This window comes from Hakea prostrata, chromosome 5 (assembly GCF_041222555.1).
Source record: "Hakea prostrata isolate BN-2017 chromosome 5, UWA_Hpros_2, whole genome shotgun sequence".
In the NCBI taxonomy this organism is placed as follows: domain Eukaryota; kingdom Viridiplantae; phylum Streptophyta; class Magnoliopsida; order Proteales; family Proteaceae; genus Hakea; species Hakea prostrata.
In genome coordinates this window covers 19,435,172-19,455,961 of record NC_142604.1, presented here as the reverse complement: position 1 = coordinate 19,455,961, position 20,790 = coordinate 19,435,172, and the positions used below count along the sequence as shown (strand labels likewise).

At 39.0% G+C, this 20,790-nt stretch overlaps 1 protein-coding gene and 1 pseudogene across 1 annotated transcript; both read right to left on the bottom strand.

The window, feature by feature from the left end:
- Positions 1 to 306: 306 nt before the first annotated feature.
- On the bottom strand, positions 307 to 1,071 carry LOC149015624 (uncharacterized). The gene is made up of 2 exons (XM_089156564.1): positions 984 to 1,071; positions 307 to 821 (listed from the first exon to the last, which is right to left on the bottom strand). Exons 1-2 carry the CDS (start codon positions 1,069 to 1,071, stop codon positions 307 to 309), a joined length of 603 nt encoding a protein of 200 aa, XP_089012690.1.
- A 16,592-nt stretch (positions 1,072 to 17,663) lies between these two features.
- LOC149015623 (putative carboxylesterase 12 pseudogene) lies at positions 17,664 to 18,713 on the bottom strand (annotated as a pseudogene).
- Positions 18,714 to 20,790: the final 2,077 nt, after the last annotated feature.

Sequence of the window (20,790 nt, the reverse complement as noted above, 5' to 3'; positions counted from 1 at the left end):
TGAATGCTACCGGTGCATTAGTAAGACCAAATGGCATAACTCTGAATTCATAATGCCCATATTTGGTCCTAAATGCTGTCCTGTAGACATCACTTGACTTTACTCTCAACTGATGATATCTAGATCTCAGATCAATCTTTGAGAAAACAATAGCACCTTTCAACTGATCAAACAAGTCATCGATCTTAGGAAGAGGATACTTATTCTTGATTGTCAACTTGTTCAATTCTCGGTAATCTAGGCACATCCGCATACTACCGTCCTTCTTCACAAATAGCACCGGGGCTCTTCAAGGTGAAACATTGGTTAAATAAACTCTTTGTCTAACAATTCGGTCAACTGGGTTTGAAGTTCTTTTAACTCAGTTGGAGCCATTCGATATGGAGTTTTCGAAACTAGGGCTGCTCCAATAATTAGATCAATAGAAAACTCTAATTCCCTCTCTGGGGGTAAACCAGACAAATCATCAGGAAAAACATCGGGGAAATCCCTGACAACCCCAATATTAGACAATTGCTTTGCACCTTCTGAAACATCTACAGAAGAGGAGAGTAGTCCAACTTCTTTAGTCCATTCTCTGACTTTCACAGTCACAACAACAATTTTCTTACTCAACTTCCCTTGGATCCCTTGATATTCAAATGGATAAGCATCTTTAGGATGAAACAGTACTTTCCTTTTAGAACAAAGGATGACTGCCCCATATTTCATCAACCAATCCATTCCAAGTATCACATCAAATTCTTTCATATCTAGCTTCACTAACCGAGCTTCCAAAATTCTACTAGCTATAGTTACTGGACAAGACTCAACCACTTCATCTAATCTTACAACAAATCTAGTAGGAGTAATAATAAATAGTCCTCTTTCCAATTTCACTAGTGTGACAGGGATACGACTCACAAATGAAGATGTAGTGAATGAATGAGATGCGCCAGTATCAAATAATACATATGCAAAAATAGATGATACTGGAATAATACCTGTCACCACATCATGATCTGTCTCAGATTTCGTATTAGTAACACTGAAAACTTTCCCTGCTGGAGCATTCTGAGCAGGCTTCGTCATAGCTAACACCTGAGGATTAGGTTTCTGAGTGCAATTACGGGAGTAATTGTGAAATCCAGCCCTATCCTAACCTTGACCTGACCCGGATTCCTTGTTGTTTGTAGGTCCGAAGACCCGGAGTAGCAGAAGAAGAGACTTGTGGGCCCTCATAGTTGAAGATTCGATGTATAACTTAGAGCCTATGGATATTGACAATGATGCCCCTTACTTGGATACACTATTAGTGTTCAGTGAGAAACTGCACCTAGAAAGGGGGAAGCTTAGTTGAAGTACGTGATGCCCTTCCGATCTCGTTCCGAAGGTATTTCTCTAATCTAGACTTGTTGATTGACTTGTAGGAGAAGACCCAACTCAATTTGGATCAATCTGGCCTTCCAATTCCCTATCTGAAGCTGTTGTTTAGGCTTGGTCGACTGCTTAGTCGATTGGCCCAGTCGACCAGTCAGTCAACCAGCAGATTAATAAATGCAAAAATTCTAAAATTCTTAATTATTTTAGGCCTACTTATTGGGACCTCGTGAATAGAGCCCTATTCTAATCATTGGGACTCCAGAGAACGAGGAGTGACTTTCCCAAAGCCATTTCTTGAAGTTGATGAAGATCCTTGGTCTCAATCATTGCATTCCATCTCCATTGCTTCCTCAAGGTATGATTCTTCCATCTCATCCTCTATTGTACTCATTCCTCTACTCTTTCTTGCTATTGAAACCATGGCTAAAGTGCTGCAACCTTGCAAACACTTGGTCATGTGTTTCCCCTTTCATTTCCATTGTTTTCCTTCCATTCTTGCTATGCTATGCTTCCATTTCAATGACTAGCATTGCATTTCCATGATTCCTTCCATTTCAATTTGTTATTGGATCTAAACTGAGGTGTAGATGTATGCTAGGTTTGATTTATTATTGGTTTATGATTCTGATCTAGTTCTTATCACTTCCTTAGCTGATTCCCCATCATTCCTTGCCCTTGCAACAAATTCCATTTCAATTCTTGATGTTTAGCATACAGAACATAGAGTTTCAATTTGGGTATTCCTAATTGAACCATTGGATCGTGATAATATTTATTGTATAGTGTTTTTATATTGCTATAATCAATCCCTCCAAGTTTCGGATCTATCCGAGCCCCAGTAGATCGGTTTCGGGACAAATTCACTATTCAGCCCATTACTGTTCATCTTGGTCGACTGAGTCAGTCAACCAGCCAGTCGACCAGATGAGGACAACAACTCTATACTTGCTTGTTTTGCTTCGTTTGATCTCCGATTTGATTGTTTCCTTCTCTAATGTTGTATATATGTCGTCTCGGTTTAAGCACTAAGTTGGGGACTATTCTAAGTGGTACTTGCTATTATTTTCGATTTAATTAAGGTAAGAACGGTTATACCCATATGACATAGACTATGTGATTAATACACTAATGTTGACAACTTAGTAGGCTCAGCTTATTAGTTGTATTTAGACATCATATGACTACTGTAGTTACCTTGTAACAGTAGCAACATATGTATTTACTCTTGTATATCATATCTATTTAATTTTTGTTATTTACTTATACACTTGATCATGCGATGTTATGATATGTCTTACAATATGGTGATGTATCATGTATGTGTGATATGATGAACTGAGAATGTGATTGGATAAGTATAATTTGGGATTGAGGAATGTCCTACTGACATTTTTGTCCTTCAACATCGGAGGGAATAGTATGGGATGTTCTCCGAAGGTGTCCATCGACGCTTTCCCGAATTATTGGATGACATACATAGGACTTGTCTAGATGTATGGCTAGGATGTCCCTGTTGTATCAGACCCGAATCGGAAGGGTATTGAGACCGAACGACCCGTGGTAGTGGTATGGTTTGATGGACGCTCAAGATCGGTAACCAACCCGTGAGAGGATATAAATCATATTACGGATACCTGAAAGGGGCCATTATTGGTAGGGTTACAAATAGCTAGACTTGGGCTCATGGGCGCTCAAGACCGGTGAGTCATATCAGTGAGAGAACGTGAGAGCTTCCCGTCTACTATTTGTGGATGACCAATAGGGTTGATGAGTCTGGTGAGTAATATCCGTGACTCTAGTGTGAAGGATACCAGAAAGGATCGCCCGAGGCGAGGAATTGACGTATCTGGATCTGACATAATATGACTGAGTAGATGACTCACATTGGGCTAGGCTTTACCGTGACATGTGCCAATAATTATACCAATGGTGATGTGAGAGATTGGTGACCTAAACCCCAGCCATGGATTGTCCCGAGGTATGCAGGACCCAATTCCCACTGGAGAACCAAAGATACCAAAATGGTTGAGGGAAAAATGATTTGAGACCTACCCAAGGAAGTATGGTGCTATGACTTAAAACATGTCTACCCTAGAGACTAGCATATAGAATTAGAATCATATTTGCATCATCTGTCTCATCTCATTTCACATCATGTTATGACTTGTATCATATGGCTTATGTATTATGGATTAACTGCCTTGATAAGTTCTTTTCAACTCATTCCTTTTGTGCAATTTTTTTGTTAGACTATTCTATAGGACTAATGGCATGTCCTTTGAGGCACCCTACGATGAGTCATACTACCCTCAAGGTAGTAGCTACTATGAAGATCACGGTGAGGGTACCGAAGAGGATCATGCTTCATACCAAGATTAGTCTGGTACTGGTGTGGGAGTGGCCGTGCTGGGTTTCTTACGTTTATGATTATGAGGACGTACTGTATAATATGGAGGAAACATTTGTTTAGTTATCCATCTTTTAAATTCTTCTTTTAAGACTTGGATCTGTAATTAACTTTCATGGATTTACTCTTTAAATTTTGGACTTGTAACCTTAACTTGAATGATCTACTTTTCGCTGCCATTGAGGGAGTGACTTTCCACCCACTCTCTCTCCTTTTGGATTATATATATTTTGGTATCATTTTATTCCGCACTCTGATTATTTGTTTATCTTATCCATGATTCTTTTATTATATGCTTTTACCTCGATTATTATTGTTCATGATTGTGTTATCACGTATGTGGGAGGCATGGTTGCTCGATACTTGATCCCTGGGGCTGTGGATCACATACCCGGGTATGCCCGATGGGGTACCAACTGGGTGGATGTGACAGTAATTACCCGCCTTTCCACAGCTAAAGCAAGTAATATCTCTAATGCCAACAGGAGTAGCTGAGGTAGGAACTACCTGTCTCTGATTACTCAACATTGGATGAGGATTAGTATACACCAGTCTAGTACCTTGACTTCCTACAACAGAACGTGCCGGTACACTGCCAGATCCATAACTCAAACCAGAGCTAAAACTAGAACTAGAACCTATAGGCTGAAAAGTAGGTGCAGGATATGGAGCAGCCCTAAAGAATCTTCGATTACGGTCCACCAGATTGTTCCGATTAGCTACTGATCTCTAGAGATGATAATGCTCTCTTTCATTACCTTCCACTTTCTTGGCGTTCTGCACCCTCTGAGCATATCCCTTAATCGATTGAATAGTAAGATAAGTCTTCAGCAACTGTCTCAATCCCTTAAAGAATTTTTTCGCCTTCTCACGATCACCTCTTGATGCTTTAGGGGCAAAGAAGAACAACTCTTCAAATTTCTTCTAATACTCAATGACTGTTATAGATCCTTGAATGAGAGCCATGAATTCAAACTCCTTAGCATCTCTCATAAACTCAAGAAAATAGTTCTTGCAGAAGGCATCTTTGAAGATTTCCCAATGTAAGATTCTGATGCAATGCTTCTAAAATCGGCCGAGTAGCATTCCACCAAGCATGAACCTCATACTACAGTCTCTACTTAACACACAAAATTTTATGAGCATCATTACAGTGGAGGTTGCGAAAAGCTTTTTCCATCTCTCTAATCCACTTGTTTGAAAATATGACATCCTTGGTGATTCCAGTAAAAGCAGGGACTCGAAGCTTCATGAAATGTTCCATCAACTTTGAATGAGGTCATGGAGCAAAACTATCAATATTGGCACCGGCCACAACAGTACCAGTCCAAAGAGGATTACGAGCTACTTGCTCGGTCTGTTGCGTAGTTATGAAACCTTGCATCATAATATTAAACTAATTCTACTGTTGATGCATCATGTTTCCCAGAATGTTCATCACATCCTGAATAGAGCCTACCACAGGCGAGTCTACAGGAATAGGATTTCCACCAACAAGAGGCACTTTAGTTCTTGGAATACCATCATTCACAATGCCAGCAAGGGTCTCAACAATTTGCCTGGTCATTAACTCCACTGACTTCTTCCTGCTAACCATTCAACACATTGTGATTCCTTAACTGAACCATTCTGCAAAATTTCCAAAATTAACAACACTGAAATATTAAGTCCGGAAAAAGATTCTTCATGCCAAACATACTTCAATTCATGGCAAACAACAATATACGAAAGTTGTATTTAGCATAAAAATAAAAAATCACCAAAACAAAGCAAAAAATCCACAAAATTGCACAACAGCAACTGGGCCAGTCGCTTAGTCAATCGACCGATACAAGCGACTGCCCCCTATGCCATGACAGAAAACGTCTTTATATACGGGTTTTGGGTCCCATTTCACTTTTCACTTCACAAAACACCAAAAGAGCTCTGGGAATTTCATTTTTGGGTCAAGGAAGAATATTTGGGGACTCCATTAACTTCGAAACTACTTTCCACGATTTCCATTCGCACTACACAGGTAATCTTCTTTCCAAAACCCTCTTTTCTTGGTTTGGATAAGAGTTTCACCAATGCACAACTTTTTATATGTTTTCTTTGATGCAAAACACTTTTTTTCTTTTATAGAACATGTTTAGGCATATATATACTATTCACTATGCATTTTTTACACTCATGGGCATCTCATAGACATATTCTAACTCTCTTTTTCTCTCTTTCTTTACCAAAAATCAGATTTTATCATGGATGGCTGCCCGCAAACGAGGTTGTGGAAATGGTTGAGGTGATGCCCACGATCCAGTTCATCCAGATTACTTCCGATCACTAGAGGCTTAGGAGCTCTACTTTGGCCACTTTGGTCACCAAGGTTGAGTTAGGTCGACCTATTGTGACAGATGAGCTAGAGTAGTTCCATATCACAGAGAGATTTGCGGTGGTAGGATGGAGTAGCATGCTTTCATTGAATGACTTCGCCTACCCAAAGCTTGTCAGGTTGTTCTACAGCAACTTGACCTTTCATGAGAAGCTAGTGGGGGGAGAATGATACTAGGCTCATCATAGAGAGCAGGGTGAAGACTACTAACATACACTTCTCCACTCATTTTCTCTCTCACATTCTTGACATTCCCTACGTCCACAACGATCGGAGATGGTTCGAGCCAAGGGCTGAGTCTGATGATGTCATTCATTGGCAGGAGAGAGCTCACATCTTTTCCGCTATCTGCAATGACATCTGCAACAGTGTCCAATCCATCACTGAGTTACTCCCCTCATGCAGGGTATCTCTAGGATTATAGCTAGGAACCTGTTGCCCAGGGCCAGGTCAGCGAGTGAGATATCCCTCATGCAAGCATTGGTGACTTACTCTGTGTACACTCGCTACCAAGTAGACTTGGCATACATCATCCAGAATGCCATGATTTACAAAGTGACGAATCCGGGGGGAGCGATTGCTTACGGGAGACTGTTGACTCGGATCTTCCAACACTTTGGAGTCGACTTTAAGGTGAGGAAGGCTTACCTGTCGGCTTTGGTGGCACCATCGGTCACCAATTAGTAGCTCAGATGCATTTACTGGGCGGAGCTAACTCACTGGAATTGCCAGCCGATCCAAATTAGGGTGCAGGTGGAGAGGGCATGGATGTAGATGAGGAGGATGATTAGGGAGACTCACCGCCACCATCCAACTTCGAGGTAGGGGGTCCATCTAGGGCTCAGGGTACATGAGAGGGGCCACAGACTTCAACACCTACCAGGGCCGGAGATGCAGTCCTAGGTGAGATACTCACTTGGGTGGAGCACCTAGAGCAGCATCAGGTGGTGATAAGGGACCAATTGGCCGAGTGCTTAGATATTCTTTGCTAGCTAAGGCCACCACCACCATCACAGGAGTAGTTCAGTCTAGTTTATGCTCTTTTTTGACTCAGTACATACTGGCTTTACGGTTTTATAAAGTTATTGTCACTTTTATTTCACCACATGTTCATTCCCTACACATTTTGATTTGTAAAGCGTGAGTCATGCTTTAGATTATGAAAGGCTCATCTTATTAATGAAATATAGTTATGCTCATTGCATTTTCATATTGTCTTTTATGAACTTCTTGATGGTTATTAAATGAGAATATGTTTCACCTCATTTATGGTAAGTTATGCAAAAACAAAAATTCATTTACTTTATTGTTTCACTTTCTAGCGAAAGATTGCACCTATTATTCACTTCTAATATTTTGAGTCACTTCTGAATCTATGACTCAGATTGCTCATCTATTACTTATATTAACTATTATTAACTTCATAAAACCAGTGGCTCTGATACTACCTCTGTCACACCCACCCGTTGGTATCGGTTATGCCCGACAACCCGTGGGTGCGATCCATCATAGGATCCACGGTCTTACTTAATCAAAAGCAAGAGCAAGTTTAAATAATTAATCAAAAAAGATTATAGGAGTCCAAATATTCCAAAAATGAATCAAAGAAAATAATCAAATCAAAGTAATCAAGTTTAAAAAATTATCGAGTTCAGCAGAAGCAAAAATAATAACTAATCAGTTTCTTTCCAGTAGCTTTCTCTAAAGCCAAAGTCTGCTTTTCTAGATTAGCTAGATTAGCAAGAAGGGGAGAGGGGTTCTCTAGTTCTTCTCCAAAGACGTCTCAAAATGCCTGACAATCTACCTCCTTTTGCCGTCAATGGGTGTTGTAAGCTCATTCCAAGCATCCGCAGGAGGTTTCGTGGAATACATCTCCGTCTCCCACTAATGGTACCACATTTTCTTCATAGAGGTTGTTGCACTCACACAGAACTTCTCCTGATTCCGTCACACTACCATTTGTACAATATAGTTTAACATACAAAGAAAGGAGTGAGTTCGACGAACTCCAGTAAAGATAATACATTTCTCATACATATGACAACATATCCAGATAAGCATATATGCAATGAATTATATTCAAGTATATGAATGCTACCTAGATCTAACTATGCAAGTCTCTAGTCGGTTGACATGCTTTAAGATAAAACACCAGCCCTCCTCTGGGTAGGTCTAGTCACTCTGATTCCTCACTGACTGGTTACCTCTGTTGGGATCCGGCTAAAGAGGTTCAGTCCTCATCAATCAACCATGGCTGGGGTTTAGGTCAACACTCTCTTACCACAACCATTGGCACAAGTACTGGGCACATGTCGGGTTTTTAATCCAATGCAAGATCATACAGTAACATACTTCATGAAGTCCAGATACTTCCCCAATGGCACCAACCAACTCGGTTCTGTATCCTTCTCTATCTAGGAATGAGAACCCTCATGGATTGGCTACTGCTATTGGACTCCATTCCCTAACCCTATAGTCATCCATATATTGTCGAGGCAAATGCTCTCATGACCCCTCAAGACTCCCGACCACTCCTTGGATGTCCATGAGCCCAAACCCTAACATATGCAACCCTCATTGTATGATCAATAGTGGACCACTGACTCTCCGCACGGACTGGTTACCACTGTAAGATGAAACAGAGTCACGACACTATTATCACGGGTCATTCGGTTCAATTCCCCTACCAAAAGGGTAGTAGCATGTAAGGGTACCTAGCCATGCAATCTAGACTCCCTAGGTATGTCATCCAACAATCATGAGAGTGTTGGGGGCATCAGTGAGCATGTGTCCCATACCACAACCCTCTGATATCCCAAGCAATGGATACCCTTCCATCACAACTACATCACATCATCCACCATCATAACATAGTCATTCATTCTATATCATAAAGTGATAAAGTACATAAAAACATCACTTACAACATATAATCAATTACAATTCAATGACTTGAACAATTACAGCAAGTTACGTGAACAATGAATAATATAAGAATTAAACAATTCATCATATAGCATACCATCGCTTATAAAAAGAAGGTGTGTCCTTACCTGTAAATATGTAAAAGCTTTCTAGGCAATTAAACTTCACCTACAACACTTCCAGTAAACATAGAGGATACCTAAACATAGAGTTGCAAAAATACATTGAAGACATGAGAAAATTAGAGCAACAACGAACTTCACAAAGCTACTGTGACTCAACCGGTTGCTTGGGGCGGTTGGTTGGGTCAAGCGACCGCTCTGAGCGACCACCCCTGTTACAAACATTCTGCAAGTCTGAAATTCTGATTTTTGATCATCCAATTTTAATCCGATTTTGGGATGATTTAAGTCCGAATTTTATTCTTAAGTAGCCTATAACAAAAGTACAAAACAACAACCTAAAACTCTAAAGATTCATAATTCAACTAATGGGGAATAAAACCAAAACAATTCAATCACCATCAACTAAAGGGGAAAAGATCTACACCATTCCAAAAGATGAGGTAAGATAATGGAGTGAGTGAAGATCACTTATCTCTTCAAGATTCGCAAAACAAACGAAGGATTGGTTCTACTTCACAATCCACACTTCTCTCACCTTCCAGCACGTGCTCTCTGCCTCCTTATCGTCCACAACAGCAATCCCGAGTAAAATAATGAGTAAAAAGGCTGAGGTTTGCTATATATATGAAACAGGGGGCAAATTAGGGCAAAACCACTCAAGCAAACTTGGTGGTCACTTGGGGCTTTTGATTGGCCAATCAACCGTCTTAAGCAACCACCCCCTAGTACTTTTCAGTACTTGGGTCCTTTGCTCAAGGGGTTTATCCCCAACTCAAACCTAACCCTATACAACATGTGGGGAGGTCTTACCTTCAATCCGTACATCTTCAAACACCTCTTGAGGCAGGTTCTTCATCAAGAGAATACAGATCCATGGATTCAGGATATGGATCATGGACTTCAATCTAGGTATTCAACTTATTCCAGCTTGACCTTCGGGTTATCGGACCTACAATACGGATTCCGGGTTAGAATTATGGGGGTTGTTATAAACTACGTGTGCATGAAGGAGGTGCTTGGTCATCCATGGCATAACAATGATAGTCTTTAAGATGGGGTGGCGGTCGATGGCCGAGAGATGGTAGTGGATGGGAGGTTAGCTGAAAGATGTTCTTCAACTGGTTGGGGAGAGGGTGTGGTTGATGAGGGTGGATCCGACAATATGGGTAAACTATCAATATCTGGAGCTGCAATGGGTAAAACAGGCAATAATGGGGATGACAATTTTGAAAAAGGAAAAGAATCTTCAACAAATATGACATCACGACTAATGTTAACCTTATGTGTTTGTAAATCATAAATTGTATATACTCTTTTTGTGCATATGGATATCCAATAAAAACACATGGAGATACTCGATGATCAAATTTATGACAAATGGATGAATGGTTATGACCATAACAAAGGCATCTAAAAGTTCGAAGATGAGAATATGAAGGGATCTTGCCAAATAAAACTTGAAGTGGTGACTTACCATGTAGTAACGGGGTGGATAAACAGTTAATTAGGTAAGTGGTTATCAAAACACAAGGACCCCAAAACTTATGAGGTAGATTTGCTTGAAAGATAGAGCACGTGTCACATTAAGAAGATGATGGTGTTTGCATTCAACAACCCTATTTTGTTGGGGTGTATCAACACAACTATAATAAAAATATAAACAAAAATAATAATAAAAAAATCATTGAAAGAGGGGAAAAAGAAAAACAAAAAATACACCTAATCACAAATAATGGATTCTTATACGAAAAAAGAAAAGAAGAGAAAATTACATTTACACCCCTATGTTCGTAAACAATTACGTTTACAAATTCGTATAATTTATTCTAATACATTTACATTTGCATTCCTTATGTTTTGAATTATTTAAGAACCGTTGTGATAACCCTTAGGATCCCAGGGGCTATTTTTTCTTTTCTAACCCCCCCCCCCCACCACCACCCAAAAAAAGAAGATAGTAATCCCTACGATCCTAACTTGAAATCCTACTTAGAAGCCTGGAAACCCAAGGATCCAATAAAAGAAAGTTGTGGGCCATTCAACTAGAAACTATTGGAGTAGCATTAGAATCCATGGACCTAGATGGTGAAGATGAAGGTTCTACCACTTTGTCGGAATTTGGAAGATTAGACTTGAACCCAGATGGATTGGGAAAGTGGATCATCAGCTCTCGAGTGCCAGAGTTGGGTGGTGTCAAAGCCCAAGTGAGAACCCTAGGCATGATCCCAAGCTTATGCATATGTCTAAGGCAACCCCATACCTATTGGCCACCTTGTTATTGTAAAGTGACAAGGACGGCTGAGCGCCAACTTGCCGCCACCCCCTATAGGCTGTTGTTGAAGACAATGCGGGAATTTCAAGGTTTTTAGGTTTTGGAATCCCTAATTATTGGTTCTAAACCCTGATTTTGGGATGATTTTATTGTTAGATGACTACGGCTTCTAGGAGGAGTCAAAGGTTCCGTTTCAAAGAGAAGAAGCAGAAAGTGCGGATCTTCATTCGATCTGCAGTCTTGAAGGTAAAAGGTCCATTCTTTCTATCTATTTTCCTACTCTTCATTAGAGATGGATGTGGAATGCACAACGGAGATTTTATCTTATTGGGAAGCCCTTGTTTCCATCAATCAAATCGGGTTTAGCACAAGGGATAAGATTCGCATCTTTCTCAACTATTTTTTCCCAAAATAGAATCATGCATCTTCAGATTGTTAGATCTTTAAGGTTTGTTTGTGAATGTTGTTTGTTGTTGTTTGGGAGTGTTCGAACGTTACTTAGAGATGAAATCCATGTCTAAGATCAGGCAGAACCCTCCAAGTGTCGAGAATCGAAGGGTGAATTTCGGATCTGCATGCTATTCATGACCTAGATCAACTGTTAAGGTGTTGGGGCTCTGTCTTGGCTAGAATGGTTCCAATGATTATGTTTTTAGGGGTTCTAGTAACTTGCTAGCTTACTTTGTTTGAGGAATTGGGATTATTTAAAGGATTTGGATGATCATTCAGGTGAGGGAAACAATACTCACAAATTGGGTTTAAGATGTATGATTTTATCTTTCTTTATATTACATGTCTATGATGTACTGTGGTGATTACATGTGTTATTTAGGACTTTCATGCATGGGACTTACTTTGGGAATATGATTAACATTTATGTTATTTTATTTATCTTTCTTATCATATGAATTGAAGTATGATGGGCTGGGTGTGAGTGTAGTTGCATTCATATTGCTATGTATCAAGGGTTGTGGTTTAGGTCATTACTTTTGGTACCTTATCACGTATTTGTTTGTGCATACTATGATTATCTAAATGCAAGAGTAGGAGCCCTAATATATGTTGCTACCCATTTGGCATGGACAATGAAGCCGAGTGACCCATGATGGCAGTAGACATGATTAGTGGGTGTCCAACAAATAGTTAAGAGCAATGAGGGGACATGAGAGGTGTTCACCCTATTATATGTAAATGACCATAGGGTTACGAGATGTTATCCAATAAACGGTTGTGAGCCGTGAGGATTGACTTCCTAAACTTAGGAAGGATACCGAACGAATAGGGCATGTGGCATGAGGAAGGGTATCTAAACCTTGAGTAGCATGATAAGTGGATGACTTTGCATCAGGCTAGGTATTTTCCCTGACATGCGTCAATCTCAAACCAATGATCGTGGTTTGGATATGATGGACTCATTTACCTTTTACCATGATCGTGGTGAGAGAGTGGTGACCAATTCCTTGGACCTTTGGTCGTGATGTCTAATAGATGGTTAGGAGATGTGAGGCGTCAATGGCACTCAACAAAGGGTTAAGAGCCATGATGGTTCAGTGTGAGAGTGGACTGCCTAGAGGGGACTGGTGGTATCTTAATGTGTGTTATGTGGATAGAGACTAACATAGTTAGCATATTAGATGCATCTATAACATCATTGCATCTTGCATCTTGCATCCAAACATTCACATATATTATGATCATTGTGAGTTGTTTACCTCACTTATTCTCTAGAATTCACTCCCTTTGGAGAAATATTTCAAAGTTGGTAGCAGATTATGATGGTTTGGTCGCGCATGAGATCTTTACCCTAGTAGAGACATAGGAGACACCAATTGTACTATGAGCCACATGATAATTCGTGTATGTGTATGGAGTTCCTTTCATAGGATTGTTATTTATTTTCAGGACTTGGAAATGACTTGTTGGAATGAACATCGTTTCATTAGTTTTTGTATATGACATTAATTACTTTCTCTTGATTACAATGTTGCATTAACTTTTTTTATTGTGGACCATAACCAATGATCTTGTGATTGTGGATCACATCCACAGATAGTCAGGTGGGTCTAATATTCTCAGGTGAGGTGTTTCAAAACTTTCAATATTACCTTTCTTTATTTCAAACTCTTTAAAAAAAAAAAAACTTAATTTTTTTATTATTTTACTAATTTATTTTAATTGTGTCTTTTACCTCCAAAAAAAAATTCTAAGTAGTTTCTAAAAAGGTGTCTTGAAAAGAAAGTTGATTAAACCTAAAAGTTGATTGACTTTTACGTATATGTTTTCATTATTTAAAGTTATACTAAGACATGTGGTAAAGATGTCTTTGCATATTTAAACCCATAAGTGTTAGGTGAAAGGAACGTCTGTAATAGAATGAATTCTAGGGGGTGTAAACATTGCAAACATATGGGGTTGTAAATGTAATTTGCAAAAAAAAAGTGTAAAAAGAAGAAAAAGTCAATGAAAAAGAGAAAGAACTTGCTTTAATCAACTAAAGGTACAAAAATAGAAGGTAGTTTAGTCAATTTAAAATATCAACAAAGAAGTAGAGGTAAGGTAACAATCTACTTTTTTGGGAGAATAAGAGATGAAACTTTTGAGAGATAAGAGTAAATAGAGACTAAGTACAATGGATAGATAGAAATATCTTCATTTATTATTATTCTTTTAGTTTGTATTGATAAATACATATTTACTTTTCTTTCTTCCTCTGATTTTTGGCAGGACGGGGGGGGTAGGGATGTCAACGGTGCGGTTTGGAGCGGTTTTGAGTTGGGCTTAACAGTTTTGGGTTCAAATACACCTAGCCCCAAACACGGCCCATTAGAAAAATAACGGTTTGTAGGGATGTCAACGGTTTGGTGTTTGGAGCGGGTTTGAGTTGGGCCCCAAACACGGCCATGAAATAACGGTTTCAGCCGTTTTGGGGGTTAACGGTCTATACTCGGATTGACTAATTATTTGGGCTAACAGTTTACTGTATGCAAGAAAAAAGTACAAAAAGAAATAGTTGAATATCCTGCAACAAGAGCCAAAATTCTATGGAAAGTAAAATTGCTACTTATTAATTTTTATTAAAAATGAAAAATCATTCCACACAGGGCGGAACCAAGATTAAATATTGGGGGACCGAAGAATCGAAGTCCAAATTGGGAAAGCACCAATGGTTTTTCGCTACACATTGTATGGGTCCTTAAGACCCATTGAGGGTCCCACGTATGAATTATTTTATTATATTAAGGAATAAACTCACATATATTTTTTGGGGCCCACATATATTTGATAAAAATAGGTAATAATGATAGTTTTTTTCAACAAAATGTAGATAAATTAAAGCATCAGTAAAAAAAAAAAAATACACATGGCTTCAACCCTAAAATGTTAGATGCAAACCAAAAAAAAAATTTAAGGTAAGAAATGCAACCAATGGTACCTTACTAACTATAGACATTTTATTTATAATATAAAATAAAATAAAAAATTATAAAAAAAAAAAAAAAAAAGAAAGAAAAAAAGAAACAATAAGTAAATTGAGAAATAAAAAGAGTACCTAATTGTGGGGAAGATTTTTTTCCCAAATTTTTTTTAACCCACGTTTATAAAAAGAGAATAATAAATAGGAAGAAAGAAACATAAGAGAATAAATAGGAAAAAGAGAGGAGAGAGGAGATATGAGTAGACCTGTAAATGGATAACTGAAATCCGTCTCCGAATTCGCATTCATATTCGTTTAAGGGTATCCGTATCCGAAAATTTTCTTACGGAAAAATATCCGTATCCGTCCGCTAACCCGGTTCGGATTCGATTTGCTTATCGGATCGGATAATATCCGGATAAATTTTTAGAGATTTCTTTTTCTTTAAAATAGATGATAACGGATCGGCGTTCGGTAATCGGAAATAGAAATTTATAATAAAAATGTAAAAAGGGACAATTATCAATCAATAATCGGATATTTTATCGGATCGGATTATTATCGGATATCCGATAATTTTGGATCGGATTGGGTCGAGCCGGTCCGTCGGGCTAGATATGAGAGAATATAGGAATTGAGGAGTTAGTTTCTAATTATAAATGACATTTTGAATATCTAATAAGATTTTTTTTTCAAAAATTTCTTTTAATCCACGTTTATAGAAAGAGATAAGAATAAATAGGAAGAAAAGATGTGAGAGAGAAGTGGGGAGAATAAATAAGAATTGAGGAGTTAGTTTTTAACTAGAGATGACTTTTATACTCATTATTTTACATTTATATGTGACAAGAGAAAAAAGTGGAAAAATGAAAAAGATTAATATAAAAAATCCAAAATTTAAGGGAATTAATCAAAATTTTGAAAAATTGGAGGGGGGGGGGGGGCATGGCCCCCGGCCCCTTAGTATGTCCGCCCCGATTCCACATTGTAAAAATTACACCCACTTTAAAGAAATCAAGAGCTCAAATATTAAGTAGTAATATAGAAACTACAAGTTCATTCCTCAGCCTCTATCGTATAGTCCTTCTAAAACAAATCTTCAAATTAAAAACCGTTTTAAATTCCAACTTGTGCTATAATTGATTGTCTTGAAATTGGGTTCTTGTTTTGTGAGAATGTTGGTTTTTTTCTCCTTCTATGAAATCCGTCTATTTTTTTTGTTAGTATTTAGCTTGATATGCAAAGAAATACCTTTGAATTGGATAAATATTTACTTAATTTAAACAAAGTAGTAAATTCAATTGGACATTCATACTTAATCCTTCTTTTTTCTTTTTTTATTTTTTTTTACATAAACGGGTTAAAGAACCTTGAGTGCTAAACTACTAAACTTGCTGGTTGTCATTTACAAGTAATAACAGATTATGTTATCTTTGAATTCATACTTAGTTTTTATCATAGTTTATACCAACTACCTAGTGGTAATATGATAACTCAAACAATATTTAATGTAAAACTATAAAGCCGGCTGTAAAATGGTTTATAACGGTTTGCGGTTTTGATTTGGGTTGGTGCGGGCTCTGCCACCTTTAACCCAAACACAACCCATTAAGGTTCAGTCTGGGCCGGTTCGGGCAATAACGGACTGGTCCGGTTTGGGCTACAAATTGACACCCCTACCGGGGTTTACTTCTCTATCTCAAGGGATTGGCTCGAATGGCAAAATACTAAAACGTCATGGTATGCCAACAATAGTATAAACTTCATATTTAATCTATTTTCATTTACATTTAGGATAACCTGTGATAAAAATAAAGATTATTAGATTACTGATGAAATTCTATTGGATGGATAATCAGTGGCAGAAAGATTATTATTAGATTACAACGCTTCCATGTAGGAGGTCAGAGTTCGAGCCCCCCTGAGGGGGCCCGTTTAATTCTATAAGCGCCTGGATGGATGTAATCGTGGTGCGTGCAAGCTGTCCCGGATGAAACTCATTTCCAAAAAAAAAAAAAAAAATTATTATTAGATTACTCATGAAATTCTATGAGATATTATTCAAATATTTCCAAATATAATTCGATACAATTATCATTGTACTATTATACTATTTGAGTCAAATACGATCAACTTAATTGTATCCCCACTTGTGGTCACTATCTAGACTTTAATAAACCTCAAAGGTGCAAGAAATTAAGCTTGATCTTTAGATTTTGTTTTCTTCACATACCTCATATAAGAAAAGATTACATGGTCAAATTTCCAATGGTGAGGTGAGAATAGGATAAGAAGAACTTAATGCTAGTAACATATAAAATTAAAGTCAATGTAGGGTTGGTAGAGTGATAAGATCCATACTTCTCAGTGGAGAAATCATGGGTTCCATCCTTGTAGACAACAAAGCTCCCTCTGAACATGTAATCGAAGTGTGCCCAAACTGGCCCAAACAAACCTCGTACATCAAAAAAACATTTTTAAGATATATTCAATTTATGTTTTAGTGTGTGGGCCACACATTGGTTATGATCCAATGATGTAATGAGCCTTGTCAAAGAATCCAATTAACTATAAAACCTGGTTTTGTCTATAAATACTAAATGAAACCAACTGTTTGAAATATAATATCTTATTAAACCTTGTGCTTAAATCTTAATCCAAACATTTTTTTTCCATATATAGAGATACTTGAAAGAAAGAAAAAAAAAATAGTAAATCCATGATGTCAACATTGATCTCCAACAAGATCAAATTCCACAAACACCAAACCAGAATAACAAGCTTAATTCGGAAATACTGCTTATTTTTAATAGTAATTTTAGTACCAGACACTGATTATTGAGCTTCAGCTAGGAAGTTCAGTCAAGGTTGAGGAAGGAAGCCAAGCGAGACAACATAGCCACAGCCTTCTCAGAGGAGGGATTGAGGAGATGAAACACATGACCCTCTCCTTCAGTCTCCATCAGTTCTATTTCTCCTTCCCACCCACTCTTTTCCAATGTCTTCTGGTAAAATAAACCCCTTTCTTTCAACCCATCCATCTCTGCAACAAACAAAAGCACCTTCTTACCCACCAGCTTCTGCAAATTAGAACAACTCACTGGATTCATCAGCGGATCATCACAGCCACTGCTCGAAGGACACACCAACATCCACAACTTATCCGCTTTAGCCTTCTTCTCCTCCTCACTCGTCACTGAACCCACCAGATGCTTTTCACCATGGAACCAAGGATGAATCAGACCCAACCCAACAAACCTCAACCCCTTCAATGGTGTCTCCCCTGCTCGCAAAGCCATGTTATGAACAATATTAGCTCCAGCACTGTCTCCGGCCATACTCACTCTGCTCAGATCGGCATGCTTGTTCAGCCATTCTTCTGGGCCGATCCCTCCGGAATGAGAAGCAACCCATTCAAGCGCTGCCCATGAATCATCAAAGGCGATGGGGAGAGGGTTCTCTGGGGCTTTCCTGTAATTCACAGATACTGCAATCACGTTAGCCTCAGCGACCAGGGATGATACGAAGCGGTTGTAGATAAGGCAGAAAGGGCTTCCGATGCAGAAGCCACCGCCATGGAAATAGACCAGCAGAGGAAGCTTTTGAGCGGAAGAATTGGTAACTTTGGGGAGGAAAACACGGGCGGAGATGCCGGTTTCAGGTACGATGACGATGTCCTTAGAGGAAACACCGGTTTGGGGATCACCAGCAGAGGTGGGTACGATATCAGTTGCGGCGAGCCTCTCTGCACGGCCATCTTTGTAGATTCGAATAAAATTTGGCATATAGAGAGCCACTTCTTCAACGTTGCTTGAATCCATTTCACAATTTAGATCTTCAAGAGTTTCAGAGCTTGGGACTTGGGAGCGACAACAAGACCTGGGGGTTTTAAAAAAGAAAATATGGTTGATTTTCCATTCAATTTGTGACCCCAGAAGTTTGAAATCAACGATCGGCTTGGAATAGGTCACAGTCGTTATTTTTCCAGGTCAGATCTGCATGGGAAGTCTATCAAAAAAAAAAAATATCTGCATGGGAAAGAACTTTTTTCTTCTTCTTTTTATTAATTTGTTTTTATTTTTTCTGTTGTAGAAAGCATGGTAGAAATCCATTGAGAGTAACGTCAAACAATATGGGCTTATTTTATTATTATTATTATTTTAAATAACACAAAGCAAAGTTCATTATTACTCCATTACAAAAGGATGTGTACATTCCAACCTAGTTGCCCCATTTTCTGGGACAAAACGCTTAAGTTACGAGTGATTATTTACAGAGTTTTGTACAAGGAAAGAGATAGAGAGATAGAGACAGATTCTCAAATGGGATAGGGGAGAGGCTAGCTGTATAAACAAAGGTAGTAGATAATACTGCCATGGGTCTTGTGCTTGGGATAGGTAATATGAGTAGCAAAGTGTAGTGGCGGATAACAAGTACCCCATGGTCAGGATAACTCATCTCCCCATCAGGGCAGGAACATATGAAGAACCTCCTCATTGGGGAAGGTATAAAGAACCTCCTCCCTCGGGGAAGATACGAAGAACCCATAGTGAGCTAAACATGAAGGATCCTATTGGAATTAATATGAAGAACCCCCTATCGGGAAGGACCTAGGTCGGGGTGCAAACACTCCAAATCTAAAGAACCATGCACGCTGGAGAAATCTTTGAAGAAAGACTAATTTAAAGGGGCCAGTTATGAAACCAACTGCCCCATATGCCCATAGCGAAGTATGGGGGAGTGCTCTCAGATTAACGGCTCCATTAGAGTCCATCAAAGGAACTGCCAAGGAAAGGGAATGTGCTTCCTATGGAAACTTGTGCCACTCTTCAGTAAGTGGGCAAAATCCACAAAGTAACCGCCTAAGGGATAACCTCTATATAAACTCAACTCAAGAGACTCGCAAGATATGAAGAACTACCTACTACTATTGCTTATGCTCTGAAAACCCCTCTTAGAGCCTTCAACTGTTGTGCCCAGACTAACTTTAGTGTTGGAGGTGGTTCCCCCACCTACACTAGGTTGGGCCGCTCTAACTTCCTTTGGAGTTTACATCTTATACCTACTCGGGTAACGTTGAAGTAGCTCCCAAGAGGTCGTCCAACTACTTGAGTGGTGTGAAGAAGGTCTAGACACAACAGATTGGTGTCGCTTGTGGGAAACTAACGAAGAGCCATGTTGAGATGAAGAACAACCAATCAAATAGCTCAAAATACCAATCAAGCTACTAATCAAATGGGAGGAAGGGAGATTGAGAACGAACACAATTAAGAAGGCGTGCAAGAGCAGGTCTCCATTCCTCCAGATCCGCAAAATCAAAACCAAGACCAAAATCAAGAGGGGGTGTTGGAGAACAACGAAATCAAGAGGGGGTTCTGGAGAACCCCTCAAGGACTACACCAACTCGATTTGGAGAAGGAGGTTTGAACCAACCATCGGTACCAACAATAGTAGTCGATCTACAAAATATTCAAAGAGAAAATGCAACAAGAAATGTTAGAGCTCCAAGGAGTAGTGAGAGGTTTGACTCACCAGATTAGTGTGCCACTTGGACCCCCTCAAAGTACCCGAGAGGGAAGATTACAAGAGGCAATTAGTACAGATGATGTGCAAAGAACGGGGTTTAAGAAGGATAGGACCAGTGAAGTAGGTCCATGCAGCCAAATGAACGTGACCGAGAAAGGGACCAGATGAAGCAAACTCAAGATTTTCCAAGAAGACACCATGAAGAAAGGGTTCAAGAATGAGAAGGAGCAAGTTGTGGAGAAGGCCAAGGCATGGTAGGGTCTGGAAACCTAAGGGGGTCAGCCAATAGAGTTCAATCGTCAACCCTACCACTTTCTCATAATTTAGATCGAGAGAATCACTACAAGAAAAAGGGCCTACGGCGACGTTTTCAAAACGCCGTCGTAA